Here is a 13,495-nt window from a genome sequence, read left to right as displayed (position 1 = left end):
TGCAACATTAACTTCAGAGTGAATTGCATGCACAATTGGTTATTAAACACTTCTGAAACACTCTGTTGGAGGCAATAGCTGTCCATTAACTAGTCAAGGCAATACATAATATGATGAGAAAAGGGTAGCTGGAAGGTCATCAAACATCCAGATAGATGTGTTGATGTAAAGTACGCGGCTCTGGAAACACAATGTAAAGAAAGTGGAGAGTACTTTACAACAGGAAGTACCTAATCTAATACAGCTGCTGTCCTGTGGGTGTATTCAAGTCTTGATAAAAAAGGGATTTGCATTAGGATGGGATGTTTGAAATATTTCAGTCCTTTGCCAGTGAGTGAGAGCTACTTTGCAGACACCGACTGCACATTTAGATTAACGCGACGGAGATATGGGTTCATTCTTCCTGTTTAGATGCTTCTGGTTCAAAGAGGTTTTTGGTTAGCGTGAGTATGAAATTTAGAACATTTTGCTCCTAAAAGTCAAATATTCTGTGACTACCATAAACTGAATCTCACAGCCTTTGTGAATGTAACAATTAAATGCAATTTTTTTTTACCCACATTACCTAATGACCACGGGGTTGAACAGAGTGGAAAAAACCCTGATCTATTTTAGGATTCTCCCTTTGAGTCCTCTTTATTTGTACAAACACGTGTAATGAGTATCAGTCACACCATCTGCCTGTGCTTTATTTACAACAATAGATATTGACATGGGTATCTATCAGTGGCATGCAGACGTGCATTTGGTGGGGCAGATAAATGTGATATAGATCAGTTTGGTAGGGTGGGTCTCTGTCAATGATTCACTCAATTAGCATACTGCATAGCAGGTAGATTGCAAGGGGAGGAATCAATACCCCCATTAATGTGCTAGGGAAAAGGTGTCTACACCTAATAAAACATACAGCCACATAAATATGTGTTGCGTAATGTGTGTTGTTTTATGAATTCAGACCATGTTGCTTATTTCCCAAGGTTTGGCTGAATTTTCCTTCTCCATTGTTACCTTGAATTTTCATTGCAGGGTTCAAGGGGAAAGACTGCTCCGTGGATATTGACCTTTGCTCATTTGGACTGTGTGGTGAACATACATTAATATGCGCTGAGACCAAGGATGGACAGAATGTATCTTGCACGTGTGAAAGAGGTGAGAAAAACCTTTAACGGACCATTAGTATTTATCATGCAGGTATATTAATAGGTGGAAAATCCTGCATTTACTCATGCTTCAAGGTCACTTTAACAGGAGTATGTGGCTGTACAGTAAATACTGCAGCTTGAGGTAATGTTTAGCGGTCTGTAGATCAAAAAGTAAATCCACTTTTTGTTTTATCAGATCAGTGGTTCCCAACCTGGGGTCTGTCCGAAGATCACTGGGTGTGCGTCAGGATTTGTCTGCTCTGAGGTTGTCAAAATTAGATTTGCTCATGTATAACTAAAATGATAAATACAAACTTAATGGATAATTTATACAAAATATGAAACTGTATATAAAACTATTTAAAAATGTACTTTTTTGCTACTTGGTACCAAAATCGAACAAACTATTCTGCTTCTATCCATATTTGTTGGAGTTTAGCCTTTCAAAAACAACATTTTCACGACGGTCAAAAACCTATTCGCTCTCCCGCTTGATGCACACAAAGGGAGGCCCACACCTGTTTTAACGTAGTGCTCCAGCAGCAATCTAACAGCACCATAAATTACATTTACTTAACCACAATAACAAAAATCTATTTTGGAGTATTTGGCTATTATAGTTAATTAATTAAAGTGGGGGTAGACAGAATGTTTTTGGCATCATTGGGCAAACATTCCATAATAAATTGTCAGCATATTGTAATTCAAGTGCTCTAGGAGATAACTAGACTTCTGCACCACCCCATGGCTCTGTTCTCAGGCTTTAAAAAATCTAGCCCATGACAGGAGACTTTGGCCAATCACAGGTCATTTCAGAGAGAGAGCGTTCCTATTGGCTGTCCATTAAACAGAGGCAGCTGTCAATCATTCATGAACTCTGATCAAACGGTCAAACTAGGCAGCGCTGATCAAATATGAATCAATATTCTGTTACTGTAATGCCTATTTCTCGCGTCAAATGTTTTCAGAAACATCTTGTAGTGTACTGTTTAGCTGTAAGATGAGAAAATTTGCTCTGGCTGGTGGGCGTTGCTTGGTATTTCCTCAACTGCTCAGCTTTTCTTAGATATAGGTAGGAGGGCTTCAAGGACAATACATTGGGAACCACTGATCATGCATCAAAAAAACAGTCCCACAACTGGTGCATAACGTTTATAACACCTTCATAATCATCCGATAATCTCATGCTGATTCACACAGATTAATTTGACAGCTCCTGCAGAAAAAGAAACAATTTTGTTTGTGTGTCAGTCAAGTCCCGCTGATTCCCCTCCATGAGGATGACAGTGTTATCACAGCAGTAGCTGCCAGCAGTGACAGGGATAACACAGAGGAAGAGGCTTGACCTGTTAGATACTCTGAGGCTTGCCAGGGGTAACCAGGCTTCACACTCTTGCAAGTCAAGGATGTATGTGCAGTAAGTGACAGAGTGCTGGGATAGTACTGTGTGTACACACACAGGGAAATCATGCAGCTTATTCCTGGATACAGTGACAGTACTTGAGATGAAAACAGTTTTTTCTTGCCAAACCAATCATAATTCAGTCGAGACTACTCCACACCGGCACTGCTATCTCTTTCTCGAATGAATGGCTATTACATAGAAGTTCATGTAACCCAATCAATAACCCTAACTTCATTACTCCTGTTGCACTTATGCTCGGCGGATGTCAAAGTGAAGGATTGTGAGTGATTTCTTATGTAAATGAAAGCAACCTGCGGCGAGCTGCTCTTCCCAGATCACTTCTCAAGGGCAAACTGCGAGATGCTGTCTTGTCTAGATGTTTCAGGTCGGCAGTCTTGGCATCCATATTATCTGATGTTTGCCAACCTAATGTGTTGCAAAACATGTTACTCATACCCTCCCTCGCTATACAGTATATCCCACGCTGTCAACTCTTTTACCTACTATTTAGTACTCAGACAAAATCATATCCTTAAACTGAGAAAGTTGTATGAACACACAATGGTGGATTTTGCGTGTATGATTTTGCGTCTGCATTAATTATGCAAAAAATTAAAAAAAGAAAATACAGGTCTGGCTTGTTATGAAGGTTGTTGGGGAAATTCTTCCCAGATTTTTAAGTTGTTAAACTCTCTTGAACAGCAGCTTTTGCAGGGCAATGGTTGTGTTTTTAGGAGAAAAAAAACACTATTTTTGACAGCTTTTTGTTTTGCATTAGTATTTATTTCAAAGGAACATCTTTTCAGTTATTTTTGCCATAAAATTTTTGAGCTCCAAAAGCTGTTGTTTCATCAAATCCCCACTTGGCATGAGACGGTTTTTGTCATACCGCAGGTTTTCGCAATACAGCAGCTGTTTATGTTGTTGTTGTTTTTATACAACCCTACAGTATTGTTTTGGAGGGAAAACTGCTTATTCATTTTTCCACATTCCTATTTGTGAAGAGCATCTTAGGACCCTTATGCTCTGTTTAGTTCTTGGCTGACTGTGTGAAACACATAACAACGACTCGATGGTAGATACGTGTGAGGTTAACCCACAAACAGCCTGTGTAGCAGCGGCAATAATGTGCCTTAAACACTGACGTGTTTCTTCTCTTTAATGGCCTGTGTGTGTGTGTGTGTGTGTGTGTGTGTGTGTGTGTGTGTGGTGGGAGTGCGTTTACACATGTGCACTGATGCATGTTATTTGTTTCATGTGGTTCCCTTTGTGTATAGATTGAATTTGATCTTAAAAATCACTAGATTTGTCTTGTTTAATGTAATAAATCAGAAGGGCAATGACTGGCTCTTATTAAACATGATTAAATGATCCATTGAGCTGAGTCTGCATGTGCCCAGCAAGCTTTTTGAATCAATAAACGCTTTGATACCCAGCTTTTGTTTGTGAAAACAAAGTCATGCTGATCCTAATTGGCTGAGGAATTAAACCAGGCAGAAAGGATTCCAATAATGGTGTTTTTTCTTGTTTTTTTTACATATGCTGCAGGGTTTGAAGGGTCATTCTGTGAAGTAAACCTCAACGAGTGCAAGTCAAAGCCCTGTCAGAACGGTGGTATTTGTGTGGACGGTGTTGACCTGTATCAGTGCTTCTGCTCAGAGGGTAAGTTGCAATGCAATTAGATCCCCCGAATAGTCGAGGCAATACGATTATGTGGCTAATTCAGAACTTTGTTGTTGTGCAACCAACCAGTTTCAGTCCCGGAGTTATGACCCTGACTTAAATGAATAAAAGCCATTCAGAAACACTTTTACACTCATTCTTTCTCCATTATGTTATTTGGTGGTCTGTTTGTTATTCCGGTGGATAAATGGATATAAAAGGAGATGAAAAAACATTAAGTTATTTCCACTCAAATCTACAAGCAAGGCAATTTTCCATTTGGTGCTGATGTTCAACAATCATACATGGAAAAAACTCATCTTATATAAGTATCCAGGAAACAAACGCAGCTACAACTCATTTCACTTAAGTGACTAGGTATATCAATCCTAGATAAACTGAATAGTCTGTACAAACTTCATCACATCTCCTCTGATGGGACCAATACTTACAGTAAAAATGATCAGGGTAGCCTACTTTGTTCCAATGACTGTCTACAGTCTCAAATGGTTTAAAATAAATAGAAAAAATAGGACCAGTTGCCTTATTATGAGTTTGTTCATATCTATTTTATTTTTTAATCAATATATTGCATCTCAGATCTTTATAATAATGGACTATGTTTCTAATCAATTCAACAACCGAACCAATTACTTTAAAGGAACAGTGTATAACATTTTTGGGGATCTATTAGCAGAAATGGAAAATAATATATTCATAACTGTGTTTTCATTAGTGTATAATCACCTGCAACTAAGAATTGTTGTGTTTTCGTTAGCTTAGAATGAGCCCTTCATATCTACATAGGGAGCGGGTCCTCTTCACGGAGTCCACCATGTCACTCCGCCATGTTGCTACAGTAGCCCAGAACGGACAAACCAAACACTGGCTCTAGAGAGAGCCTTCCACGTTTCTGAAGGACACCGTAGTTCTCCAAGATGCTTGTGAAACTGTTGTAACGTGATCTGCAGAGTGCAAAACCGTGGTACCGCCAGCCGCCGTCTGACTTCCGTTGCTCCTAAAGTAGTGTGATTATGATAAGGATGGCCTCTGAACGAGGCAAATGGCGTTACCACAGTTTTGCACTCGGCAGCTCACGTTTCCACAGTCTTGGAAAGGAAGGAGGGAGCGGTGGGGTGCTCAGTTGGTTGCAATCTGCAACCACACTGTCCCTTTAACATTATTAACTCAATGACTCATTAATACAGAAAATGGATTTGAAACCTCCTCAAACTCGCCTGCTAAAAAATCTCCTCGGTATATCTGAACAATCAAAAAACAAAACATTCAACATGAACCGAGAGACTACACACCGAAAAGACTACTGCTTGCACATTGCATTCCTTACAGGCTATTTCTTATCTGTAGACCCATTTTGGTGCAATATGTCCTGAAAAGAAACATAAGATAACAACCTTCATTCAGTTGTGGAATGTGCAAGGATTGAACCATTTTTGCACACCTGGAAGAGATTCTCGGTCCTTATCATCTGTTTCGCCCTCGATGTGATGATGTTTATCTTAACACCTGTACAGCCATGTGCCAAAGAAGGTTGAGAGTTAACAGAAATTTGTCCTAATCAAACCCAACAGGCGATTTTTCTGATTAGCACACCTTGAGCCAAAGAGCTGGGACTAATCAGTGAACTGTTGTAGTGTTTGCTTGGAATGAAATCCTGTATATTCTCAACAAGAGGTGTTTTGTTTAACATATGATGTTGATTGCTTCCTTTTATTCATTATGATTACACATTTTCTCACATCTCCTGCCTTTCAGTTCAGTACCCATATGGTTAACAAATATTTGCTTTAAATTTTCTCCGATGACATAAAATCATTCCACCAGAAATTGTCGCCTGCATCATTGGAGTAAGAAGGAGTAAATCTCAGCTATTTTTCCAATAATTTCTTGGTCCAGTTGACATCTTACCTGGGAGACATACCTCTGATTAAACCTTGATTGCGGGTGAAGCCGGTTATGCATTTTTAATGAAGTCAGGATAATTGTCAAATTTTATGACATGGAGAGAGGTGGAAATTGGTTCCATGGTCAGTTTGAGAAATGATGAGAATTTGACCTGCACTGATGGTGCAGATAGCCAAGCATTAGTCATGGGCCTCCTGTAGCTGCAGTGTGTGACAGTGCTAATGATAGTCATTTTGTAGCGTGACCATGCGGTAGAATATATTTATGGGGGACTAAAATGTCAGAAATTGGCAGCACTCACTTTTACTTCATGACTTTAACCTTTTATTTTTATAATATCAAATATGCTGGTATAACTTCGCCATGAAAAAAATGTCACACATAATATGACAAAACAGTATAATTTACTTCCTCAAATACAGACTGTGGTGCAATTTACTCTCCATATGTACTTGTTTACTTGTGATGAGCTTGTGTTGAAAGGTCATGTAAAATTTCACAACAGCAATAAATTGCTATTGGGTGCATTAGTATCTTTTCATGTCTGGTGTTTATTGATATTAACTGATGAGGTTTCTTTTTCTCTCTTCATACCAGGGTTCGGGGGGTTAAACTGTGAAATCAACTATGATGAATGTGTCCACGGATACTGCGCCAATAATTCCACATGTATTGACCTGGTTGCAGACTATGAGTGCAGCTGTCCTTCGGGCTTTGCCGGTGAGTTATATGTCATCGTTTTCATAGTTTACACTTTGATGAATATAGTGCAGATTGATGACTCTTCACTACTGATAACCATCAAAGTAGTCCCATTGTCTAATGTAAGGGCTCATTCACCAGTTTCAGAACGACTGCAGCTGATTGAGTATAAAGATAGATTAGTTTCTCCTTCTGTAGACACTGAATATAGGATAAAGTATTTATCCAAAGATGATATATTGGTTACAAAAATCTATATCTTACATATACAGTAATACTGATTGAAGTTGACAAAATGCTGTAATTGTAAATGTTGTATGTACATGTTCATTTTATCTCCAGTTTTATATTTGTTGCGGTATGAATCAGAGATGTGGACTCGAGTCACATGACTTCGACTCGAGGCAGATTTGAGTCACGAATTTGATGACTTTAGACCGACTTGGCAAAATAAAAAAGACTTGCATCTCCACTTGGACTTTAACACCAGTGACTCGTGACTGCACCTGGACTTGAGCCTTTTGAGGTGAAAATACTTGATACCTTCCCCCAAAGCCAAAGATTAAAAAGTATGTTATTTAAAAAGTGCGCGCACAAAGACGGATCAACCGGTTCCGGAGGCCCCAATCCGACAGGATCCAATCAAGGTGCAGGAGAAAACCATGAAGAACTAACATTACTTTATTGAGCGCTCTGTTGTTAAAATGGCACTACATTTGGTGAAGAGCACATTATGACTTGTTTAGGACTCGAAACTCAAAGTTTAGGACTTGGGACTTGACTCAGGATTTCCCTGTCTTGACTTGGGACTTGACTCGGGACTTGTCAGTCTTGACTCAGGATTTCCCTGTCTTGACTTGGGACTTGACTCGGGACTTGTCAGTCTTGACTCAGGATTTCCCTGTCTTGACTTGGGACTTGTCTCTGGACTTGTCAGTCCTCACTTGGGACTTGCCTGTCTTGACTTGGGACTTGTCAGTCTTGACTTGGGACTTGCCTGTCTTGACTTGGGACTTGTCAGTCTTGACTTGGGACTTGACTTGGGACTTGTCAGTGTTGACTTTGGACTTGATTTGGGACTTGTCAGTCTTGACTTGGAACTTGACTTGGTATTTGTCAGTCTTTAGTTGGGATTTGACTTGAGGCTTGTCAATCTTGACTTGGGACTTGACTCGGGACTTGTCTGTCTTGACTCAGGACTTGTCAGTCTTGACTTGGGACTTGCCTGTCTTGACTTGAGGCTTGTCAATCTTGAATTGGGACTTGACCTGGGCCTTGCCTGTCTTTGAACTTGAATCGGGACATGCCGGTCTTAACTTGCGACTTGTCAGTCATGACTTGGGACTTGATTCGGGACTTGTCAGTCTTGACTAGGGACTTGATTCAGTACTTGTCAGTCTTGACTTGGGACTTGACTCTGGACTTGAGTGCAAAGACTCGAGACTTGTGACTTGACAAAACAATGACTTGATCCCCTCTCTGGTATGAATAGCACCTTTGTTGTATCCATCACTCCCATATGTTTGTTGAGCAGTAGTAACGAGGGACTTTTATTCATATTCTTTTACTGCAGGCAGAAAACTAGACTCAATAAACTGTGTGTGCTTTTGGCTGTGGGGAGAAACTGCGGTAGCACAAAGACACGGCAGTTATACTGTAGTATCACCCCTACTGGCTCCATTACCGAACACACACCTCACGCTGGTTCATCACGTTAATAGCTGTCACTCTCTGCAGTCAAACTCATTTGTAGGACAGGATATTGAGACGTGTCATTATGTTTTGTGATGTACTCTTTCTTCTTATCGTGTGTAAATTGTTATAGCGCTCAATTAACAATCTTTATTTACCTCTCAGGTAAGAATTGCTCCACATCTGTCTCCACATGTGCATCAGATGTTGAATTCTGCAGGAATGGAGGAACCTGCTCCTACAACTCAGCTGGGGAAATACAATGTATTTGCTCTCCAGGTATATAAAGCACATTTATACAGTCGATTAGTAATGGGTTTTGTTAAGCTCAAGTTTTGTTTTAATAGAAGAATAAAGCTTGGCGTTTGCTCTTTAGTCGACAGTAATTCCATGTAGAAATGCAGACATGCAATAGCAATGTAACATGCAATGCTATATAATCACTATAACCACAGTGTCTTGTGCTTTTCTTGGTTTATTCTACATCAATCCCTCTCTTTTAAATTCAGCTCCTAATGCATGTGAAAACGTATCAGTGTTGTTGATTTACTGTGGTGGTATCACCAAAACAGCTTTTACCTCTAAGTGAATACCATTAGAAAGCATGTGTACAAATCCACAAATTAGTTACAATTGGTGAAAAAAAAACACCTCACAGTTTATTTATTTGTGTACCGTTTCTGAAATCCCTCCTTGGTTTTAGTGCTTCAGGCTCTGGCTGGATAGAATTTGTAAATCGGCAGGGAGGAAAAACACTGGCAACGACAGCGTTACGTGAAATCGCAACCCGTGATGTCTGCCAGACGTGGGAAGACGGGAGGATACTGTACATAGCTCCGCACATCAATCACTTCTTTGATCCCACCTCTTACAGGATACCATGGCAATGAATGCTCCTCATCTGTGAACCAATGCGTGTCAAATCCTTGCGACCCTGAGGGGACTCTCCTCTGTGAAGAGCTGGCAAATACTTATAGATGTGTGTGTCAACATGGGTACTCCGGGCCACATTGCAAAACGCCCGTAAACCACTGTGTTGATGGCCTGTGTCAACACGGTTCAGCGTGCACGGATCTATCAAGAGGGTTCAAGTGTGATTGTTTACCAGGTAGGTTCACCATCCAGCGGCGGCTTGTCTCAAATGGAGGCAATTCCTGAATGAATGAATCATATATATGGCAGACACACTCCCAGTTTGATGCTTTCGCTTGTTCAGTTTTCCTCCGCTGTGGGAGTCTAATCTCTTTGGCCTTAAGCAACAACACATAACAGCCTTATGAAATGTGTAAGTCAAGGCTCAGTTCATCAGGTTGGGAGCTGACTTCAAAGCACTGAGGATGCTTTGAATGTATGTTTTCCCACATCTAAAAGTCCTCTACTGGTATTTTATCAAAGGTATTGTTTGCTATCAAGGGAATATAAAGTATACTCTCATTAGATAGCATGTTACCTGTACCTAATACATTTCTGAGGTAATAATTAGATTGTGTCAGTTAAAAAAGGAAATTAAGTCTAATTAGTTAAGGTCATTACATTTCATTGCAGTAATTCACAGGTAATTATAGGTGCAGTTAAATAAGCTAATTATAGATAATATGTATAAATAAATAACAGCATTCACATAGTATTTACTTTTTTTCAGTAACTATTCAGTATAATGAAAATTAAATTAATCAATAGATCAGATAGATCAGTTATTTATTATAAAAAGCCTTCAGTATCCACACATTAGTCTGATTAATTACAAAACATCCATCATTTTACTGAAGACAGACAGATTTTATGCTTAAAGGTGCACCTTGGAGTTTTCTTATGTTTGCATTCAGTATTTCTTAAAAAAATGCATTATTTGTTTTGTTGAAGTAAACATGTTGGACACATTTACTTCCTCATAATATGTTTACAAAACCATTTTGTTTTAATCAGGGATGCCACGAGAACTGACAACTACCAAGTTGATGCCAAAATTCTGAAAATGTGACGGAACTTGTTTTACCTGCGATATTGTAGGTACCGCCAGGGCTCGAGACTAACGATGTCCCGTCGTCACGGGGACGATAGAAATGCGTTTGAGACGCAGTAAACTCACTATCGACACAATCAACAAATCCGTGTTGAAATCGGCAGAACAAGCAGGACTGTGATGTGTTCAGGCTCTTTTCAGTAAAAATGAGAATTGGGTGAAAGTAAATTATAATGTGATCATGATGTGTTCAATGTAATCTTGAAAGCACATGGGTCCTTTGGCAGGTGATAAAAACAAAACGGTGACCCATTCACAAAAACAGCTCCAAACCAGTGGTACTTACTGCTGTTTTAAAGCAGCATTTGAATTTTTGTCATTAATTGATAATACAGCAATTGTACATTTTGAAAAATGTAAGAGCAAATAGTTATTTTGCTCTTTAATAGTAATTATTAAGGACTAACCGTATGATCACTACTAGAGATATTTACTAGGCGATGTTATGTTACGTCCTACAGGCGTTACTTTAAAGGATTATCCTTTGACGTGGAGGCATCCTATAGAATAACTTGTCTCCTCTCTGCAGGGTTAACGGGCCAGTTCTGTGAGATAAACATTGATGACTGTGAAGAAAAGCCATGTGGAGCCCTGAGTATTTGTAAAGACGCTCTCGGTGGCTACAATTGCTTCTGTGCACCTGGATTTATTGGTAAGTGAAAGCTATCTTGAAGTTATTCTTTGTGTGAGTTAAAGTGACATTTTATTCACAGAGGCAGTGTGTCAACATGTTGTGCACCTTTTATCGTTTTCTAAGGAAATAACTGCGAGATTGAAGTGAATGAATGTCTCAGCCAGCCCTGTCAAAATGGAGGCTCCTGCAGTGATGAGCTCGACTCGTTCAGCTGCCAGTGTCTTCTTGGAATCACAGGTATTTTATAGACCATAGAGCGTTTCACATGTTAACATAAACAGTCCAGTTTATTTCCTGTTGTAGTGTATGTGAATGGCATAAGCTGACAGGGCGTAAACATGGACCCAAGCTGCTTATACGTTTTATACGCGTCTTACCATGACTGTTTGATTGCACAACACTGCTTTATGTGACAAATGATGAGTGGGAAGCAACTTCAGTGCATATACCATGTACTGTATATGCTTATAGTGTATACATGGATAGGGTGTCGAAGTTAAGAGGGAATATATATGTAATATTAATGCACTTCGACAATTTTTCTTTAAAAGATAGTGGGGGAAGCTTGAATAATAATAAAAGAAAATGATAGAAAATCAATTCTTTCATCTAGAAATTACACATTTGGTTGTCATAACAATAAGGGTAATGATTAAAATGAATATGTTTCATGCCATTTGGTCTCAATGCATCTATATATATATTTTTTTTTTAAATACATTTCTAATTTTGCACTGAAACTTTCCTAAGAGATATAATTTGATTTGGAACACGGGTGGCTCTGATCAGAGTTCAGGAAAATCAAAGTGGTGAGAGAGCTCTGCTCACAGCTGAACTGTGGAAATTATATTAAAGTATTATATACCATATCGTGCTTGGGGCTGGATCTGAGGAGTTTCACTCACTTTACTTAATGTTTTATAGTCTCAACTCTTGTTCTACTTCTCCTTAAACTATAGGTGGTTCTATAAATGTATTGTAGCAGGTGAATTATATATACTGTACGTACTACACTCTGGCTGTCAGTCTGCACATTGTTTTTAAAAATTGATGACAACAAACTATTTTTCGATTACATTCCTTCAACCTTGATGCCTGTCAATAATGGAAACCTTTTATTGAAGCACTAGTAACTGAGGAGCCACGGGAATCCCATCGGGGGCATATTTTTTATATGAAGGTGGAAACGCCTCGGTTGTCTCTGCTCAGTGTGTGGCAGGTGATGTGATTTTAATTGTGAAGGTATCTTTGATTAAACCCAATTTGTGTACATCTACTGTAGTTAAAAATCACAGTTGATATCAGAGAGAACTTTTTTGAGCACCCAAACAAAATAGAATATATTGATTATAAAGTAGTAGTCTTATTATGTTTCTATCTGCAAAGAAAATAGTGATTTTTAAAAATGAATGTGATGAGATGTACCATTTATGATTTATGAGATTTATATTGTAAAAGTAGTATTTTTTATCCACAAAACTAGCACTCAAAAGCTCCGCTACCAGACCATAGAGGCTGACAGAATTAATACAATTATAGCAATTTCAGTTTAGCTGGACCCCTAGTTGTTCTTAAAACACAATATTGAGGCTAAAATGTAATGTTTATCTTTAGGGTGGTGGGTGGCATGGAGTCATTAAAATCCAAAGAGTTTATCCCTGTAGGAGCAACAATATGTTCAGCAAATTGCATGGTATTTCTCTGTTAAATTATACTTTTGTGCAAGTAAAAGAAATTGGCCTGATTAAGGCACCAGTTTGAAGGTCAGTGGGGTCACATAGACATTAGGAGTCATCCACTGCGGACCAGATTTAATGGAAATCCCAAAAATATTTATTTTTGATATCTTATGTACAAAGTTGGCTATTGACTTACCAAAGATGAAGATGGTGTATATCCCAGTGATAAACTTATTTAATTTACTTTGACCATTATATTTGTTGGCACTAGAGGAAACTCGTGGAGCAGTAATCACCCCCTTGGAGCCATGAATGTGCATATACCTGGTTTCATGGTGATCTGACCAGTACTGAGGGAGTCTTGATTGCTTTTTGTTGCTAAAGGCTGGCCCACACTAAAAGATTTTTCAAATCTTAACAGATGTTGAAAATGACCCCACACATAATGACATGTAATGTTAAATTTAACAGTTTTGTTCCTATAGTGTGTGATGAGCAACGAATTGGCCAAAACAGCACATCACACGCTAACAGATCCCATTCATGAAGAACAAGAGTCCCGACTAAAAAAAAGGAAATCTTGCGAAATCTCTCGTGATCAAACGTGACTTTATAGTGTAAACAAACATG

General features: G+C 38.9%; 1 protein-coding gene across 1 annotated transcript in view; it reads left to right on the top strand.

Annotated features, from left to right (window-relative positions):
* LOC119495747 (protein eyes shut homolog) overlaps window positions 1–13,495 on the top strand; it is a 52,382-nt gene that overhangs the window by 19,841 nt on the left and 19,046 nt on the right. Inside the window, exons 7-13 of the mRNA XM_037782506.1 lie at window positions 1,027–1,149; window positions 4,096–4,209; window positions 6,733–6,855; window positions 8,695–8,808; window positions 9,404–9,637; window positions 11,082–11,204; window positions 11,310–11,423. Coding sequence (XP_037638434.1) covers window positions 1,027–1,149; window positions 4,096–4,209; window positions 6,733–6,855; window positions 8,695–8,808; window positions 9,404–9,637; window positions 11,082–11,204; window positions 11,310–11,423 — 945 coding nt within the window. The remainder of the gene's footprint in view (window positions 1–1,026; window positions 1,150–4,095; window positions 4,210–6,732; window positions 6,856–8,694; window positions 8,809–9,403; window positions 9,638–11,081; window positions 11,205–11,309; window positions 11,424–13,495) is intronic.

The sequence above is a fragment of the Sebastes umbrosus genome, chromosome 10, assembly GCF_015220745.1.
Source record: "Sebastes umbrosus isolate fSebUmb1 chromosome 10, fSebUmb1.pri, whole genome shotgun sequence".
In the NCBI taxonomy this organism is placed as follows: domain Eukaryota; kingdom Metazoa; phylum Chordata; class Actinopteri; order Perciformes; family Sebastidae; genus Sebastes; species Sebastes umbrosus.
This window is presented reverse-complemented; position numbering and strand designations above follow the sequence as displayed.